The sequence below is a fragment of the Triticum dicoccoides genome, chromosome 2B, assembly GCF_002162155.2.
Source record: "Triticum dicoccoides isolate Atlit2015 ecotype Zavitan chromosome 2B, WEW_v2.0, whole genome shotgun sequence".
In the NCBI taxonomy this organism is placed as follows: domain Eukaryota; kingdom Viridiplantae; phylum Streptophyta; class Magnoliopsida; order Poales; family Poaceae; genus Triticum; species Triticum dicoccoides.
Window position 1 is genome coordinate 345,722,303 of NC_041383.1, and position 20,507 is coordinate 345,742,809.

Consider the following 20,507-nt stretch of genomic DNA (forward strand, 5'->3'; position numbering starts at 1 on the left):
TGTCACCTGACAATGCTGAACATCTGTTACCAAACATATATTCTGTTAAACTGAAGCTACCATTTTCTTCTACTGCTATGTGCTAGTGTTTCACCTGAAGCTATCATTTTCTCTGCTGCTATGTGTGTATTTCACCTGGCAAATGGTGCTATTTACTTGCTGCAATACAAAACTGAAGCTATCATTTTCCTCTGTAGCAAACCATGAATGTTGGTTCATGCCAAACAGTTGACACCGTATCAGATTATCAGGGCAAATGCAAATGCATCTTTACATTTATCGAAGAGTTGACAGCAGAATATGAAAACGTCACACCGCACTTATGCCAAGAATGGACACCAACATATACATTGCAGATCTTGTTTACATCATATGCCACATCTTGTATTGGAATAAAATTCAGAAGAAAAATAAACAAGAGCAGCCATTGTTCAGATTTTATAGCTCAAATCACACACACAAAAAATCAACATGAACTTGTTCTGCTCAGTACGTCGGTCGCGCCGCGAGGGTGGTTGAGGAGAACGGCGGCTGGCATCGCGGAGCACGCCGGCGAGCAGCTTCTACGGTGCCGCGGCCTGGGTCGCCAACGAACGCGGGGAATGGAGTACGCCGAGCGTCAAGGAGCACACCGGCGGCGATGTGGCGAGCAGCCGGAATGGATCTCATCGGCGGCGATGTGGTGAGCAGCCGAAGCAGAGCACACCGGCGACAGGAGTTGGCGGCATTGGAGAGGTTGGGCGTCGATCTGGGCTCCAGTTTGGATAAGGTGATGCTGCGTGCTTTGAGATTTGTATTGCCGGATGTCAAGCGCTCGGGGTGGTCTCACGTTTGCATGCGTATGACCCGGTTGTATCAGATTTTCTTCCGTTTGTAACCACAGGGACTAAAGCTCGCGCTAGCGTAAGTAATAGGACCCGCAGCGAATTTTTCTCTACCCACAGCAACCTAAACCTATCCACTGGACCAAACACACCCGCTATTTCAGTCCTGGGCGCGCCGAACGGCCGGAGATGCTCTGACGCACCAGCTCGCCCATCTTCTTCCTGCCGTTCCCTCGAGAAAAAGAACCTCCTGCCGGCCGCCGCCTCGCGATCCCAGCTCCATTCCCACAAACTTTTCGAACTTCCCCTCTCGGTCCAAGCTGAACTCTACCGGCTGCGGCTCCCGACCTCTCACAGGATCCCCAATTTGAAGCCGCTGGTGGCACTGCGGGGGCGTAACTCTATAGCCGAGGCAGCGGCCGCCCAGCCGCCCAGCCGCTCCGTGTACGCGGACCTTCTACAATCTCCTGGAAACCCTACAGGGAGAGCAGCTGCGGTGGCTATGGCGCGGCTCAGTCACCTGTAGGTCCCTACCCCGAGACGTGCGTGAAACCCTAGACTCTTCACTCACTCTCGGGTGGTGGTAGATGGCGGGGGAGTTGGGTCAGCAGACAGTGGAGCTGGGGACTGTGGCGCGGCAGGCGGCGGAGGAGTCCTACCTGGCGCTGCGGGAGCTCGTGGAGAAGTCGCGGGCGGGCGCCGAGGGGGAGGCAGCGCAGCAGAGGTCGGATACTGAGAAGAAGATCGACCTGCTCAAATTCATCGACCGCACCCGCCAGCGCATGCTCCGGCTCCATGTCCTCGCCAAGTGGTGCCAGCAGGTCCGCAGCTGTCAATTGTTTCCTTCCTTGAATAAGGAGTTTCAACTTTCATTGTTCAATTAGAACTGCAACTTGTGTCCTCAAGTAAAAATGTTTTTATAGGATCAGGCCTTTGATTGCTCTGAAGGCTGCCTTAGTTGAATAGAGTGACGGGAAAGCAGATTTGGATTATGTTGCAATCAAGGACAGAAGTGTTTACTGTAATAGGAAATCATTGTTCAACTCTTTGTTGGGACTATAAGAACTTTAGGTATCCTTGTATAAAATCCATAATAGTATAATCTTGGGGATGGCTACGATTGCGTCGAAGGGAGTGTACATCAAAATCTATTTAGTCTACATTCCACTACTATAGCTCTGACCAGACCGTGCTGCAAAACCCACATATATTCGAAGGAGATCTTTTCCTTTATGATATTGCTCTTCCGTTCCAAAATAATAGAAGTTCTAGGATTGTCCTAAGTCAACCATTTTTAAGTTTGATCAAGTCTATAGAAAAATATGCTAAGATCTACAATATCTCAAATATATATAATATGAAAATACATTTCATAATGAATCTAATGAAGAAAAATTGGTGTTGTAGATGTTAATTTATATAGATTGGTCAAACTTAATGAAGTTTGACTTAGGATAAATCTAGAATTTCAATTATTTTGGAACGGAGGGAGTATAACTTTCAAGCACTGAAGAATCAGCGAATGCTGAGAACACCCACTGTGGTAAGTATAATTTTGCTAAAATTGTGGAGACTGTTAGTCGGCATTGAACGTTCAGTTAGGACTCACAATCCTAATCAGAATCCACAGGAGAATCCGTTTTGAAGCACCTTAGATGCTATAGAATAGCAGGTGTATGACTTGTGGTCAATCCGCCTTGCTGGTCAGGCCATGGTTTACACTGTCAGTTCGCATCAACAAAACTGGAATTTATGTCAAGCATATGAGTATATGTATTCTGCTATTGAGCAGTATTACATATGACAATTCTCAAGCAAGTAGACTTGTCTTTTTTGAACGGTAACACTTTCAACAAATCTGGCAAACCAGTCTATGAACCGACACCTAAAGCTACAAAATGCTTGAAAGTTTCCACAGCCTTGAGCTAAATTCATGTTGAATCCTTCCATTTCACTGAGACATTTTCAACACAAAACAATTCTCCTTAGATTTGTTTGATGGAAATATTAGCCAGTTATGTTTGGTTGTCATTAATCACCCTAACATAATTTAGGGCTCCGGATGCTTTGACTTCAATTTGGTCAGGCTATCAGTTCAGTTTGAAGGTCGCAAAGTATTGGAAAGAGTATATTTTTAGCCCTTCTATTGCCGAAGTCTACGCTTGGTCCCTCTACTCTACTAGAGAACAATCTTGGTCCCTCAAGTGTGATCCCTCCCTTGCTCCGTAGTAACCCATTTAGAACAGAAAATTGAAAACAATCATGAAAAGTGGGATGTCATGTGGGCCGAACATACAGGCTCAAGGGCCATGCTGGGCCAGGACTGCCCTAGTTCGTGTAGTCTAGTGCTTGCTGAGTCCATCTAGAGTTAGAGTAGGAGTCCGGTTCCTAAGTTGGGAAGGTTTAGTCCCAAAGAAGGCCACCTTGCTGGCTGGATCCAATTCTAGTTGGAGTCCAAGTCCAAGCCCTCACATGAGCAAGAAAGCAAGCAGAAAAGTTAATCTATTTTCTCACCTCTTGCTCCTGTGTCGTTTGATGGTGTCTCGGATAAGGGGACTCACTATGTCGACTCCCGGTCTGGTGGGCCAGGCTGAGTATCCCTTGGCGAGATACATGAAGACTCTGGAAGCCTTGATGTTCAAGACAAGGACTTCGTATCCGTGGAGGACTCTCCTCTCCACCGACGTAGCCGACTAGGGCTCTTGTAATCCTAGGACCCAAGTATCTTATATAAGCCGGGGCCGGGTTAGTCAATAGAACACAAGTTAAGACAAGTTACAATCTCGTGGTAGTTTACCTGTACCTTGTACACACTCCAACGCAATAAACACGAGCAGGACATAGGGTATTATCTCCTCGGAGAGGCCGAACATGATGGGTAAAATCCCCGTGTCTCTGTTACCCTCGTTCGAAGACATCTAGCTTAGGATCCCCTACCTCGAGATCTGCCGGTTTAAGTTCCGTCACTGTGCGTCCCTCTCACCCTTGCTACCGCCATGGGTCGGCGGGACTATCGTCCTTGGCCACTAGTATCTCACTACTACCCCTATGCTCCACGTCCCAGCCTGCTGATTCCCAAGCATGTGACAATTTGGTATCAGATTCATCTACGATCCCGATGATCTCGACTACAACTATGAGTCAGCCTCCGGCGCCATCGCCGCCGCCACCACCACCCAACACCCTTGAAGACATCATCGCCAAGCAATGCGAAGACCACGAAGGTGTGGTTGCCACCCTCCATAGCCTCACCAGCGACTTCCAATCCTCTTTATTCTTTTTAATTTTCTTCCTTTTTTCTCAGTGTCTTCTATATCTTCATCGTAAAGACTGTTTCTAGGGTATTTTCTGGTGCCCAAATTTCCCTACCAAAATCTTGACAGCCTATGACATCTCGCCTCTTACTTGGTTGGTTGCCTATGAGAACTTGCCCACCTTCCTGACATTGCCTTCACAATTATTGCCAAATAGGCAAACTAAGGGTCAAAGAATATCTAGCCAATGGTTGGCAAAAATTTGGTAGGGCATGTTGTGGAATCAACCAAACATACCTTCAAAATAAAATTTCAGTTAAAAAAGCAAAATTTTCATATCTGTTTCTGGATTTTCCGAATATTTTGTTCTGCTGCCCCCCAACTTCTCCTTGAACAAGTCGAGTTTTCTAGAAAGGAGACTACAGTTTTTTTCTCCTAATTTTCTCCCATTTTTTTGAAATTTTTTTGCCGCTTTTTTGTGCTGATTGGGCATCCACGTGTGCGAAACTGTTGTCATCTTTAAAACCGTTTTTGATGGAGCAAAGGACCAAACTTCATTTAGAGATTCTATGTATGCAAAATTCATGCTGAAGAAGTGCGTACTGAACCCAAAATGCCAACTTTAAAGTATTTTATCATTGTGTAATGTATTTGCTCTGACAGCCTACAATCTACCTTAATTCCTTAGCTACTCAGCAAAGAATGTATTTCAAAACTAAGTTTTCCCCCTTCATTATCATATTCGGGCCATCAAAATATGTATCTGGAATTTTGTGACAGAAAATATTGCTTTTGCTTCTGCAGGTGCCCTTGCTTCATTACTGCCAGCAACTTGCGTCAACTCTCTCCAGCCATGAAACTTGCTTCACCCAAACAGGCGATTCACTGTTCTTTATGCATGAAGGATTGCAGCAAGCTCGTGCTCCCATTTTTGATGTTTCATCTGCGATAGAAGTCATACATACAGGGAGCTATAGGAGATTGCCTAAATCTGTAGAGGAAATAGGTACTCAGAATACACTTTTTCAAGATGAGCGGAGGCCTACATTGAAGAAATTAAGCACCCTTGTGCGGGCAAAATTACTTGAAACCCTAGTTCCTAAAGAAATGTCTGAGGTTTCGGTGACTGATGGAATAGCCAATGTACAGGTAGATGGCGAATTCAAAGTACTCCTTACGTTAGGTTACCGTGGGCACTTCTCGCTGTGGAGGATTTTGCATATTGAGTTACTTGTTGGTGAGAAGACCGGGCCTATTAAGCTTGAAGAGACAAGAAGGTATGTTCTGGGTGATGACATCGAACGGAGAATGGCTGTGGCTGACAATCCCCTCACAATTTTGTATACAATTCTCCATGAGCTATGCATCTCTTTTGTTATGGATACCGTAATTAGACAGACTAATGTTCTACGACAAGGTAGATGGAAAGAGGCAATAAAATCTGAACTTGTCTCGGATAGTCATAGAAGTGCAGGACAAGGTGGGAATAATGCTCCAACGCAGCTTGGTCAAGATGGAGAGCTCGATTCAAGTGGGTTCAGGATACCTGGTTTGAAAGTAAATTATTGGCTGGATGAAAGAAACAGTGGGTCAGCAGAATCTGATTCATCTCCATTTATTAAAGTTGAGGCACTGCAAGATATGCAGATAAAGTGTCAGCACAGTTCATTTGTATTGGATCCACTTACAGATAAAGAAGCTGATCTTTCTCTTGATCTGAGTTGCATTGATGTTGAGGCAATCATTTTGAAAGCAATTGCTTGCAATAGACACACACGTCTTCTGGAAATTCAGAGGGAGTTGAAAAAAAATACTCGGATTTCTCGATCTCCAACTGATGTCGTCCTGAAACGGAAAGAAGATCATATGGACGTCCTGCAAAAGGTACTGATATAAACCACTATGTTTAGGAACATTCTAGTGGATTTCCTTATGTTTGGGATACCTTACTGATTTGCACTTGCCAAAGCAGGATTCATAAATTTTCTTCATACCAGTCCATTACTGAAAATGCAACTTCACTGAACTCTTTATTTTCTTATATTTGCTCAAGCTAAGACTTGTGCATAATCACTTTTGAAGTTCTTTCGCTTGTGGGCATTTTTTGTTTGCCTGCTTCCCTGCTAGTTCTGAGTTTTAGTGCTTTGTCTCTGTTCATAAATTGCACAGAGAGTGGATAGAAGGGGCTTCGAGAATTGTTGTACAAATGAAGTGCTTCAGGTTAGGGCATATGGAAAATCGTATATTCACCTGGGAATAAATATCAGGTCCGTTGTTATTTACCTTTTGCATGGTTGATGCTTCATCCTTACTTTCTTGTCCTTAATATCCACAAGGTATTTAGTGTCAGTTTTGTTAAGCTTCACGCACTAGCCAACGCAACCAAAAGTCCGAACTAATGGAAAGGGCTAGGCAATCCACATATACACTTCGACACCCCATCTCACGTGTGACGCGGGAAGTCAACATGTGAATAGACTCAGAGGTATGGCTCAGAGGCCTATATGTGGACACAAAGGGGGGAACAACAATTTTTGGATAAATTGTGAAAGCCAGGACTTGAACTCAAGACCTTAGACCCTGATACCATGTTAAGCTTCATGCACTAGCCAACGCAACCAAAAGTCCGAACTTATGGAAAGGGCCAGGCAATCCACATACACACTTCAACAAGTTTATTCTTTTAAACAATATTTATTCCATGGTACTTATAAAACAACTAACAAAGTCATAAACTCTCTGGCAGTATAGGTATTATAGTGACTTCCTGTAGTCTTTTATGTGAGAATCCTGTCTTTGCTTTCTCAGTATTTAGCCGGCCGCGTGCAACTTCAGTTGCATGCTCGTGCACCGGCACCAACTACAGTTGCATGTCCACCGGCTGCAAGCAAGTACAGTTACATGCCCGTGCACCGGTGTGCAACTGCAGTTGCACGTCCATCGGCTACGCTCTACTGTTTGTCCATCAGTCGCGCACTAGTGTATTTCCATCGGCCGCGCACAACGGCAGTTACACGCCCGCCAGCCGTGTGCAACTGCATGTCCACCGGCCGCGCGCAACTGCAGTTGCATGTCTGTTGAGTTTGTAATCCTGCTGCCCGTTAGTAGCTAGCTCGTTTAGCTATACTGTTAGCTAAATAAACAGCCATGCAGCGTGTGCATGTCCACGCCCTGGCTGATCTCGTTCGGGTTTGTTAGTTAGCTATTTAGGTGTGTGTCTTGACTAGCTCATGGGATGGCATGAGCATGATGATCACGGCACACACACACCTCACGTACATTGAGCGTCGTGGGATGGCACAACTGGTAAGTTCGGTGGTGACGAGTGCTTTACCTAGGTGTTGGTTGGCAGGCAAATGAATTCCTAGGTGATATACCATGACAACTATGGTCGTATATGTCAAGTAGACTGGCAATGATGCAAGTGTTTTTCAATATTTAACTTTGACCGACGATTAGTTCAACTCTGCATTACTTCATAAGTTCATATGTACAAACTTGACACCATCAAAAAGTTTCCTAATAAGAGCCCGATGGTATCAATTTTTTTCTCATGTAATCCACACATTGCTAAACAAATATTGGAAAGCGTGCGGGCCTAATATTTTTGGATGGAGGGAGTGATCCTTTTAATTCATGGTAAAAGGCCTATCTTCCTGCATGTTCCACAATATAGATTCCAATAAAAATCAAGAGTGTATTATTGTGAGTTATTTCTATTCTAACTTCTAAGCCTTATTTTTTCCAGCTCAGTCCCCTTTACTTCCTAAATTTATACCTTATTTTTTTCTACAATAGGAGTGGTGGCTTCCTCCTGCAATCACCAAAAAATATATTACCACCTTCTGCAGTATTAGACTCTGAAGAAGCCCTTAATAAACAGAGCATAACACCCACTGAGGTCTTCGTGAGCTTAAAGACCAGAAGCATCCTTCACTTGTTTGCTGCGACAGGAAGGTTTTTGGGCCTGAAGGTTATCAATTTGCTCAACTTGCTATCTTTATCTTCTGTTGTGTTGCAATCAGCTCTTGAATTTATTTCTTGCAAAGATCTCATTGAATACTGAAAAAATCTAGGAGGTTAGATATACTACGACATGAAACAGCAATACGTCGTCTTGTTCATGATGAACCTAAAACCAAAACCTTACTTGGTTGAACAATTATTTGCTTGGTAACTACAATAGCCAATAAAAGAATTCTCATGCAATTAATTGATCATACTTGGTCTTGCATTAACCATTTTCATGTAAAAAAAACAGTAACCTGTGCTTGGTATGAAGCCAATCTGAATAATGTGAACTGTCATAATGTAGATCAAAGGAGTAACTGCAAAGTAATTTGACACCAGTTACAGCTGGCACCAAGTTTTAGAGAATCTGCCACGTAAGTTCAGGTGGGCCAATGTCACAACTTGGACCAGGTATAATAAAATTGGTCTGGTTCACTGACTTAGGCCCACAGTCAGTTGCCACGCCAACACCCCTTGCGCTAGCCCCTTCCCCTCCTCTCCTCGTCCTCACCCTCTGCACTGCATGGTCTAGCAACACCAGATCGACTTAAGCAATCCCTCTGCTTGTGGCCACTGAAGAGCGTGAGGCACAATGGCTTTGTGACTGTGTGCAGAGTGAAAGAACGAGTCCAGGGCCCACACCCCCCCACTCGGTCATCGACGACTTCCTTTGCTTCTGCTTTTCACCATCTCAGAAAAACTGAAGAAGCTAGGGTGTCAGCCACTCTCCCCAGATCTACAAGGGCTTGGATGGTGGTATTGGGTTGTTAGCACCCTACTACAACGCTTCTTGAGTTAACTGTTACATTTCTAACTTATCTGAAAACTCTTCGGCTTGATCCAATGTTCCATCTCGCTCCTTGCAAGGATTTGTCACTCGACCCTGTGCAGAGTGAAAGAACGAGTCCAGGGCCCACACACTCATCGACTGCAAGGACTGTTTACCTCTTTCACTTTTACCGCAGTGGCAGGTGTAAACTGAAGCCTATATAAGCCTCCGGGGTGTGGCTATCGTTGAATTCCCAGTTTGCCTGAATGACTAAACTCTGATACATCTAGCTATAATAGATAAATCGGCCCTCTGTTTGGTCTCTATACTAGCATATACTCTGTCAATTCCCAATTTCTTCCACAAATACATGTCTAATTGTTCTAGGATCTGACATGGGTTATGGTGATGCTGCCCCATTGGCCACGATTTGGACTACATCTGGAGAGATATCTGCCATCCCTGTTTCTTGGTGCCACTCAAAAGCTCTGAGGACCTGAGCTGCCGTCTTCTTCCCTAACAGCTCTGTTGTAATTCTTCGTCTCCGGCGAGCCATTCTTGAACTAAAGGGTTCTACACCATCCTAGCACCCTCCTCCTAACCACTCATTCTTTCAACAGAAGTTCGTTTTTGTTTTCTGTTGAAGAACCATCTACGTCGGCAGTGTGCTGAGACCACATACGAACATGGCTGATCTTTGGTACCCTTGGCTTCCCTGTTTGGCACGTCCAGGATCCTTAATGTTGACATCTGGAGCCCAATTACACTGACATCACACTTATGTCTTGATTCTGCAACACCCGAGCTCACAACATCGTCTTGAGCCCTTCTCTGTCACCATCGACAGGAGGGAAACATCACTGCCATTCCATTTTATCTGTCTCCAAGCTGAGTCTGGTTGTGCCTTGTCACCGGGGAGTCTGGCCGTGGCCGCCTCACCAATACTATTTTTCTTGTTGAACCTTTTTGCCAATGAAGTATCGACGCCGAGGAGTTGCCAATCCACACACAGAAACATCTGTAACCAAAGTATCTTTATTATGTAATCACGTAACCAAATCATTAGTCAGGAGTGAGGTGGAAGAGTGGAGTGAAGTGGTATGGATTTATCACCTGACACAAGGCCTGACCTACTCGGTTGGTCCGGTTATTTCTTGCCTGAACTGAACCGTACTATTTGTTTGAACTCACTTGTCCAAAGTTTTTAGAATTCAAAAACTTGGTGCAAGCTGCAACTGAGGTTAATATATACCTGGTCTAAATGCAATGTGTCAACTTAAATTAAGCTATAAAGTTCACGCTTATGAGCCATTTTGCTCAAAGTTCCATGCGTAAGGGAACATGTCGCATGTGAAGAGAAGATGTTTTCTTGGTATTACCCACGTTATTCTAGTGATATATGTCCTTGTACTATGCATTTGAGTTTTAATTACTAGCACCAACTGGACCACAGGGAAAAGCCTCAGCTTTATATCTGTCAGGGCCCCAAACATTTTAGAACTATTAGCCTTTTATGTGTATACTCATAGTGAAACGTCGTTTCTATATTTGATTGTTTTCGTTCATATAGTACTATCTTAAAACTTATTATACTAAATTTATTTGTCTGGTGGTTGTTCCAGGTTTACTCTGAGTGTCAGATTACTCTGAAGATACCAAAATCCATACTGTATGGTTCAGATTTTATGGTTATGGGATTTCCTTGGCGTACAAATGCCTATTATCTTCTGATGCAACTTGATGACAACCTCATGCCGGTTTTTTATTTGCTTGAGGTGCATACTGACGGAGAAGACAGGTCTAATATTGATACAACCACTGATGCTAAAGAAGTTGTAAGGTTTAACAGAATTGACATTGGCCAGATGCAACTAGGTGAAGATGAATGCATTGCAAATCTTCTCGATGTAGAGAAATTGCAGGTGCTACAAAGCATGGAAGATGGGTCTCCCAGGCATAGTGAAATTGATGAGTCTCTTCTTCTAAAGCCTTCATTTTCTTCTGTTGTTAACACAGTATTAGGATATGAGGAAGATTCTCCAAGTAAGGAAAATTGGCTGTCTTATAGTTCGCCCTCAACTCATTTGAGTTCTCAAAAAGTTGGCCGTCAGGGGGTTAGCAGTAGAGCTGGCCCACCTGAACTGGATGATGACTTACTACACTCTAACATTGACACAGCAAAAGTCGCTTCTGGTGTCACTTTGGACAGTTATCTGCTGAGTAATTCGAAGTCTGCATATAGTACAGAGACCTCCGGTTTGGTCCCTGCAGGTGATCATCCATCCAAGCTATCAGCTTGTTAATTCGGTCATGACTTGAGCTCATTTAGATCTCGAGAAATCATGTTATTGTGGATGGAAATAAATCTCCTTGCCTTGATTTCTCAAATAATCCAAACTATAGTACTGTGCACATTAACCAAAATTAGAATTTTTAGTCTCTGATATTCAAATAGCTTTTTATGTAAAATAAAGAGGTTTTCTTCTTAATGTTATGCTTTTATTTGGAAATTGTCAGGTTTTGAGAATATCTCCACTTTACGCTCTGAAGTTCCATCTGGAAAGAGATATCTTTCAGAGTTCTTGTTGAACATCCCATCATTACAGCGATCAATAATCAGTGGTGGGCCAAGAAAGAGAAGAAAACTGCCAGAAGTTGCAAGCAGTGTGCAATCTCGAACAACCCTCACCTATGGAACTATACTGAGAGAAGGAAATTGTTGTATTACAGAAAATATATATGCTTCTGTGCTTCTTCAAGTCATAAAGCATTGTTCGCTTCGTATCAAATATGCTCAACTGACTACCCAGATGAATTCTCTTAACATTCCATATGTAGAAGAAGTTGGTCTGGGGACACCCTCCTCTAATCTTTGGTTACGGCTACCTTTTGCTCAAGATGGTTCTTGGAAACACACATGCTTACGTCTCGGTGAAGCTGGAAGCATGTCATGGGGTGTTAGGATCAACGATCCATATTATGGTGCACTGTGGGAACTTCATGGAGGCAGCAATACTACAGAATGGGGTTCTCGTGTTCGCATTGCAAACACTTCTGAGATGGATTCACACATCTCTTTTGACTATGATGGGATCACTTTGACTTACAACTCTGTTGAGGCTGATAGTATACAGCGGCTTGTCTCAGAATTACGGCGACTTTCAAATGCTCGTGTATTTGCTTGTGGAATGCGGAGGTTGGTTCGTGTTAAAGTAGATGAGAAATTAGTTGAGAATCAGTTAGCTACAAAGGCAAAGTTACATGCAAGAAAAGGTTTCAGGAACAGGTTATCGGACCAGATGGCTAAAAATTTCCGAATTAACGCTGTTGGTTTGATGAACTTGTGGTTCAGTTATGGTGCCAATGCCATGCCCATGGTTCACTTTGTTGTCGAGTGGGAGGCCGGTAAGGTTGGTTGCACAATGCGTATTTCACCAGATCATCTTTGGCCACATACAAAGGTATGGTTTTTAGATACAAGCGTACTGCATCACAATATATGCAACTGTGCATTACATTACTGCATGTTTGGCTGACTTGTGATTATGCTTCATTTGGGGTAACATGTTGACTGAAGTTTTATATTTGAAAATGTATCACCTCATTTACTAGATTGGATATTGATACAGATCTCAGTGAGGTTGGTATAATAGGTATCAGTACGGTGTGCAGTTGTGCATGCTTTCCTTTTTTAACTGCAGCCATCTCAGTGATTAAACTACATTTGTTCTCAATCCACTTTATAGTCACTTGACCCTTCCCCGACCCTGCGCAAGTGGGGGCTACGTGCACCGGGCTGCCCACTTTATAGTCACTTGCATCCAACTGAACTATTCGACTTCTTTAAAAGTTTAGATACTGTTTTTGTTCAGATATGATGTTGTTTTGTACTACCTCTGTCTCAAAATATGAGGCGTTTTGCAGCGTCTCAAAATATAAGACGTTTTTGCAGTTCAAATTGAACTGCAAAAATGTCTTATATTTTGAGACGGAGGTAGTACTTTTGTTAGTCTTACATGGAAACTGTTGATCAAAGTGCATATTTTTATGTTTGGAGTGCTAGCAGTTACCATGGCATGTTTTATTTGTAACTTGAAGTTGTTAAATACTGGTGGTTTAAATTTGGTTTCCTTGTCTGTAGTTGGCCAGCATTTGGTTCATGAACAAAATTGAAATGCAGCACTGGTCGATTTTAAGCTCAGTTTGACCAAAATGTGACCACAGAATATCATTATTTGCATGATTCTTTTTTTTTTACCAAGAAAGTGCAAAGAGTTCTGCCAATCTATGTGTGGCGCCAGACTTTTGAATTTTCTACTTAGGCATTCTAAACTCTGAACAAGACTTGGCATACTTCTATACGAAATTTGCACGAGATATTGTCAATCTTTTGTTTAATCACGTTCCCATAATGCAGTTTTTGGAGGATTTTGTGAATTGCAATGAGGTAGCATCATTTTTGGATTGCATCAGACTGACAGCAGGTCCTTTACTTTCCCTTGGTGGTGCAATTCGTCCTGCAAAGATGCCTGCTGTCCCTGCTGTTTGCGGTTCTGCACAAAAGCAAAACAATGTTCTTTTGGCAAATGGTTCATCATCAACTACTGTGCATATAAACAGTCATGATGCTCAGACTTCCTCTATGCTCTCTGCCGTAGGCCAGACAGGGCATGGACTAGTTCCTAGTTCTTTGATGCCTTTTGATGTTTCTGCTGTGCTCCGTGGGCCGTACTGGATACGCATTATATATCGCAATAAGTTCTCTGTTGACATGCGCTGCTTTGCTGGGGATCAGGTCTGGCTGCAGCCAGCAACCCCTCCAAAAGGCGGACCTTCAATTGGTGGATCTTTACCTTGTCCACAATTTCGACCATTCATAATGGAACTTGTTGCTCAGGGTCTAAATACTCTTGAGCCGAGCTTTCTGAATGCTAGACATACTAGTGCCAATACTTCATCTGGAAGTCAACAGGCAGTTACTACTACGAATCGCTTGAGTGGTGGTGCTCCTGGGGAAATTAAGCTAACTTCAGGTGTTGGTTGTCAGATAGCAGCTAGTGTGAGTAGAGCAGGCAATGCCACACTACCTTCAGGAGACGGAGCTCCTGCACACCTTTCTCCTGACACTAACCTTCCTGTGCATATGAAAGGAGAATTGAACACAGCTTTTATCGGGCTTGGAGATGATGGTGGTGGCTGGGTCCCTCATGCTGCTCTTAAGAAGGTGTTGCGAGGCATTCTCAAGTACCTTGGAGTTCTATGGTTGTTTGCACAATTGCGTGATATTCTGAAAGATATATTGGGGTCAGTTTTGAAAGATAATGAAGGTGCACTTCTGAATTTGGATCAAGAACAGCCAGCGTTGCGCTTCTTTGTGGGGTAAGATGCAATTTATTCATATATTAGCATGGTATCTACAAGAAAGCCAAGATATCCCCAACTTTTTATACTTTACAGAAAGCCAAAATATCCCCAGCTTTTCTGATATGTTAATGGCCTAATATGATGCAATTGGATGACTAGATGTGTGTTATTAGAACACAATTGCACATGGAAAGTTCCAAGAGTTGTGCAAAATTTTCTTATCATTATTTACATTAATCTTGTCCTATTTTTAATGTTTAGTTTTTCTTGTTCATATGTATTGTACTCCGTTCCAAAATAAGTGTCTCAACTCTGTACTAACTTTAGTACAAAATTGTACTGAGGACGGAGTGAGTACAAAAGAAGGGACGGAGTGAGGACGGGTTGAAGTAGGGATTTTTAGGTGAAAGATGAGATCATAGATTTGGGCGATAAACTTTGGAGGGAGAATCGATCCATTCTTCTGAACAAAAACAATTCTGCTTTTCCTATAAATTAGGCAGTTCGCCCCCCCAACAAATTTGATCTGGTTAACAGGATGCAGGGAAAACTTGTTCTTATCACTATATACCAGATGCTAAAAAAAGAGGGCAGCCTGGTGCACGTGGCTCCGCTTGTGCAGGGTCCGGGGAAGGGTCCGACCACTTTGGGTATTTTGTACGCAGCCTTTCCCTATGTTTCTGCAACAGGGTGTTTTCAGGACTTGAACCCATGGTCACAAGGCAACATCTGTGTGCATCCTTGTTTTTGCTAACATTTTCTTTTATGTCCTTCGAGATGTTACCCCTAACAATAGTATGTAACTGAATAATCAGTGCAATGTTATCTCAAACATTGAACCCAAAAGATGAAATAGCAACCTTATGATCTTATCTAGTCTGGACGGTTGCTCGCTAAGAGCAACGATACAAGTAAATAATCTTTTACTGCATGTTAGGTTGTAGATGAAGGGGAGCCTTGGCGCAGTGGTAAAGCTGCTGCCTTGTGACCATGAGGTCACGGGTTCAAGTCCTGGAAACAGCCTCTTACAGAAATGTAGGGAAAGGCTGCGCACTATAGACCCAAAGTGGTCGGACCCTTCCCCGGACCCTGCGCAAGCGGGAGCTACATGCACCGGGCTGCCCTTTTTTTTCATGTTAGGTTGTAGATCAAAATGGTAGGATTAAGTACATGTTAGGTGTAGATTTGAGGTACTAACATACTGGCCCTTCCTCTTCGAGGTTTTGCGCCAGTACGGATTTGGCGATCGCTTCAGGGAGTGAATCGCAATCCTCCTGTCCACGGCCAGCACTCGTGTCATGCCCAACGGGGAACCCGGCCCGCCGATCTGGCACCGTTGTGGACTGCGCCAAGGAGACCCTATATCACCGCAGCTCTTCGTGCTCGCCGTCGACACCCTCGGTCGCCTCATGCGGCGTGCCCTCCAGGAAGGCATCATGCAACAGCTGCACCCTCGGCGCGACATCCCGGCGATCTCACTCCACGCCGACGACGTGATGCTATTTTGCAACGCCACACCCGGGGATGTCGACGCAGTCAAAGGGATACTCCACCTGTTCGGCATGGCCTTTGGCCTACAGGTGAACTATGCCAAAAGTTCGGCCACGGTCCTTCATGGCACCGATGAGACCACAACACTGATAGAGCAGCTGGGATGCCCGGTTGCGAACCTTCCTATCAAATATCTCGGCATCCCGCTGACGACGCGCCGTCCCTCTGTTGCCATGTTGCAACCCCTCGTCGACTCGGTGGCTGGGCAGCTTCCAGCGTGGAAGGCGTGGCTGATGAATAGAGCCGGGCGGCTGGCCATGGTGAGATCAGTGCTAAGTGCCATCCCCATCCATCAAATGCTGGCACTAGCGCCCCCAAAGAAAACCCTACGACAAATCCAAAGGATCCAGCAAGGGTTTCTCTGGGCAGGACGCGTGGCTGCAAACGGGGGGCACTGCCACGTCAACTGGCGACATGTTTGCCGTCCGGTCGAATATGGCGGACTCGGAGTTTGCGACATGGAGCGCGCCTTCTTGGCGCTGCGCTTGCGCTGGCTCTGGTTTGCCCGCACGGACAGCGAGCGCATGTGGCAGGGTCTAGACCTGCAGTTCACCGCCGATGAGCGAGCCCTTTTCTTCGCGTCCACATCCATGGTGCTTGGAGACGGCTCGACTGCCCTTTTCTGGGAGGACCGATGGCTGCACAGGCAATCCGTCCGAGAGATCGCGCCCCTGCTCTATGAGTGTATCCCCAAGCGACGCCGCAAGTCGACAACTGTGGCTGCCGGCCTCGCCGGGAGCGCGTGGGCGCGCGACATTCATGGCACCCTTGGGGTCCACAAGATCGGGCAATACCTGCTGCCGTGGCAGGATGTGATGCGCACTACACTCTCCAGCGAGCCGGACAAGCTGCGCTGGAAATGGTCTGCAAACGGGACTTACTCCACGCAATCATGCTACTTGGCCACTTTCCAGGGATCGACTGCCTGCCACTCCTGGAAGCTCATTTGGAAGAGCTGGGCGCCACCGCGGGTGAAATTTTTTCACTGGTTGGCTAACCAAGACCGGTGTTGGACCGCAGACAGGCTTGCTCGTCGAGGGCTACAACACCACCCCCGCTGCCTCCTTTGCGATCAAGCGCACGAGACGATCCAGCACCTGCTGCTCGCGTGCCCCTTTGCCCGTCAGACATGGCACGCAACCCTGACATGGCTGCGCATCCCGGCCCCTGTCCCGGAGCACGAGGCCAACCTCATGGACTGGTGGCTGCGCGGGAAGGAGGCCACGCCACCAGGATTGCGCAAAGCCCTGCAGTCCGTTGCCCTACTAGTGCCGTGGATGCTCTGGAAGCACAGAAATGATTGTGTCTTTGAGCAAGCGAGACCATCTCCTGAACAGATCCTGGACAAGATCAAGGCAGAGATCAGCTGCTGGGCCACAGCAGGGGCCCAAGGACTCAGGGTCGTCTCTGCCACAGTCATGGGATGTCCACTGATCCTAGCGCCTGCTATGTAATTCCAGCCTCCTAGGAGGATTGTACTTGTACACCCCACCTTTTCAATGAAATGAAACGCAAAGGTCTTGCGTTTTCTCGAAAAAAGAAGTGCTGGGATATACCAAGGGTCAAAATCGCATTCATCGTAATCTATTTTATATTAGTTTATTATCACATCAGTCAATATGCACCAACATCGATGTAGATTCCTGAAGGAATACTGTATCTGAATGTATTCTGACTCGTTTTACTTGCAGTGGTTATGTCTTTGCAGTTAGTGTTCAGCGAGTTCAATTGCACCTTCAAGTTCTTAATGTGAAGAGGTTTCACCACCAGCAACAGCAACAGCAACAGCAAGCTCCTCAGAGCAGTGCTCAGGGAGAGCTAACACCATTTGAGATACATGAGATATGCGATTACTTCAGCAGATGTGTTGTCTGTGAACCTTATGATGCTTCTAGGATTGCTTCTTTTATCATGTTGCTTACTCTGCCCATTTCAGTTATACAAGAATTTGTAAAACTAATTACATGGAATAAAAGCTTGTCCGAGGCTCATGGGGACATTGCTGCTGCAGAGCGGGCACGGGCTGAACTTTGTTTGGAAAAGCATCCAAGATCAGTTTCAGATGATTATACTGAACCTTCTTTATTATCCAAGAGTAATATTCAGCATGACCGAGCCAACAATTCAGTAGATTTTACCCTCACTTTTGTGCTTGACCATAATCTTACACCACATGCGAGGACATCTGGTGGAGCTGCTTGGTTACCATTTTGTGTTTCTCTGAGATTAAGGTACACCTTTGGGGATACTAGTCATATCGCATACCTTGCAATGGATGGCAGCCATGGTGGTTGGTCTTGCTGGTTGCAACACGAGGATTGGGAGAGGTGTGAGCAGAGTGTTGTTAAAGCAGTGAAGACGGTGAATGGATCGCCAGCAGGTGGAGAGACAAGCCGAGGAAGGCTGCAAATGGTTGCTGAAATGGTCCAAAAGCAACTGCAACTGTGCCTAGTGCATTTAAGAGATGGCTCGCTTTCTGCTGGCTCAACTCGACCATGAAATGCATATTTTGAATTCTTGTAGTCAGACTATGATTTGTGTTTCTGGTAGTTGCTGACTTGCTCACTACTGAATAAGTCACTGGATGTTTGATAATATGGTGACTGACATACTGGTGTTTTCAGCTGAGGGCTCATGATGTTCCAGCTATTGGTTACTGGTACTCTATGGTGACTCATTGTTTGTTTTGTACGGCTCACCTTTGTAGCTAGTGTGCTGCTGATTAGACCTTAGAACCCCTGAAAAGCATGTTTGTGGAAGATGTACATCTCAGCTCTCAGGACAACAAGCAGCAGCATGTGTTGCCCAATGTCCCTCTCTGCAGTAGCAATGTCCCCATGAGCCTTAGAACCCAGACTCAGAGAACTTGCCTAGTCTTTGCTGTGGCAGGAATTGGATTTAGATTTGAGATGCAGGGGAGGCGTGACGCGGACTGCGATGGAGCTTGGCAAAGTGTTATGGGGTAGGGTCGAACACTCGGTGGCAGAATCTGACACAGGCAGACAGGCTATGGCAGAGCTGAAAAGGAACACAGTGGAAAGTTTTGGTTTCACTTCATGGTCTCCGCCTCTCGTCTTCCCCTTATGTTTCCTCTCTTCCATGAAATCGACCCTGGTGAACTGTTGAAAACCTTGTACTCCCTCCGTCCGAAAAGGCTTGTCCCAAGCTTGTCTCTCAAATGAATGTATCTAGCACTAACTTGATGCTAGATACATTCATTTGAGAGACAAGCTTTTCCGGACGGAGGGAGTAGATTTGAAGGTGTCTGCTTGGTTTGATACCCACAAGGAAGGCACAGCGGCTATGCTTGGTTTGATCACTGATATGCTGTTATGATACACCTTATAAATGTTGTATGCTAGCATGTGGTGGTAGACTTGTTTCGAAGATGCAAACTTATGTTGCATGTATTGTTGACAATTCAGAAAGAGTGGAGATAAATTCCCCTTTTTTTTTCTTGGATATACTATTTCCTAAGGTGCAGGCTGTTCTGCAAGCTTGGTTTGCGTACTATTTACTCCTATTATAGGACGGCTGTGAGTGCTTAGATTCAGACTACCATAGTGAGGAGTTACTTAGACTAATAACATGCATATGTTACTAGTCTATGTTACAATCGAGAGTAACACAGTTGTGGTGTCATGCAATAATTTATTTAGTAGTTTGTAGACTTATTTTGTTTTCATATGTGTGATGTTACCCATATTGTTATTAGTTTGGTGCTGAGGTTTTTCTTTTCTTTGAAAAGGACTCAAATGTATTACTCTATTTGATCCATGTTATTAATTGTAGCTGATTTAGTACAACAATTAATATGGATTGGAGAGAGTATAAAAGTTCAAAACATAATAAAATTTATCGAGATTCTTGGACCATTGACCATTGTTGTCGGCACAATGAGCCGCCTGGGCATTGTTGTTGTCTCCATATCAGAGCCGGGCTGACCCGTTGATGACAGCCAAGAAGTTTTTATGCATGTGTATCTAAGGACCAACATCTTGAAGCCTCTGGCGTGGCTGTTGCACCTTTAAATCGATCAGAAGAACCTGGCTCCAAATCTTGTTGTAGCATACTAATAACAAGAAAGCCTAATCTTGCTGCCTTGAGGAGCTGGCAGGATTCTATTTCGGAGCTTCATCTAGTCTGTTTGGACGGTCAAAATTAAGAAGGATCGGAGCTAGGAAGATTGACCCAAAGAAGTGTCGCCATATATTTGAGGGTTGCCCATGTGAAGACTAAATTCCTAACCTATCAATAAAATTTGATGCTCTAAAATATTACTAGCTGGATACGATTTGTAAATAAGTAAATATTAATCGGGTCCTCATACCTATCTTTGCGGTGCGGATTTTTGGAACTGAGTCTATACGCACCCGATTAAAAAAGAGAGTAAAAATGTCAAAAAATGTGAAACTGTTTTGCGACAAATATAGTATAGCATAGCACTTACGTTTAAAGGGGACAAAATGACTTCTGTGATATTGTTAAAAAATAAAGATAAAACCGCAACTACAAAATGTGTGAACAATAAGCTTAATTTAGTATCAGTTTTGTTTTTATTCGTTCAGAGTACCACAAAAGTCACTGTTGCAAAACTTTACACATGAATAATACACTAGACAATGCTTATTCCGAAAAAGTTTCACAAATATTTGATCATTTTTACTATTTTTATTTCTTTCTTGCAATTCGGGTACATCTGCACCCGTGTCCCAAGGTGTATTTTTGCTATCT

General features: G+C 44.4%; 1 protein-coding gene across 3 annotated transcripts; it reads left to right on the top strand.

The window, feature by feature from the left end:
- The first annotated feature begins 999 nt into the window (after nucleotides 1–999).
- Nucleotides 1,000–19,279, top strand: LOC119363667 (mediator of RNA polymerase II transcription subunit 14-like). 3 transcript variants are annotated; one of them, XM_037629033.1, is made up of 9 exons: nucleotides 1,000–1,645; nucleotides 4,883–5,962; nucleotides 6,248–6,345; nucleotides 7,877–8,051; nucleotides 10,481–11,129; nucleotides 11,376–12,319; nucleotides 13,276–13,830; nucleotides 13,906–14,237; nucleotides 17,465–19,279. In XM_037629033.1, exons 1-9 carry the CDS (start codon nucleotides 1,412–1,414, stop codon nucleotides 18,270–18,272), a joined length of 4,875 nt encoding a protein of 1,624 aa, XP_037484930.1. In that variant the 5' UTR covers nucleotides 1,000–1,411; the 3' UTR covers nucleotides 18,273–19,279. The 3 variants fall into 3 exon arrangements, with proteins under 3 accessions (XP_037484930.1, XP_037484931.1, XP_037484929.1); XM_037629034.1 differs by having other exon boundaries at nucleotides 10,481–10,901; nucleotides 11,037–11,129; nucleotides 13,276–14,237; XM_037629032.1 differs by having other exon boundaries at nucleotides 13,276–14,237.
- The last annotated feature ends 1,228 nt before the right edge of the window (nucleotides 19,280–20,507 follow it).

Coding starts and splice junctions, on each gene's coding strand:
- LOC119363667 (XM_037629032.1), top strand. CDS start 1,412: ATGGCGGGGGAGTTGGGTCAGCAGACAGTGGAGCTGGGGACTGTGGCG. Junction 1,646..4,882: donor TCGCCAAGTGGTGCCAGCAG/GTCCGCAGCTGT, acceptor TTGCTTCTGCAG/GTGCCCTTGCTTCATTACTG. Junction 11,130..11,375: donor CTCCGGTTTGGTCCCTGCAG/GTGATCATCCAT, acceptor GGAAATTGTCAG/GTTTTGAGAATATCTCCACT.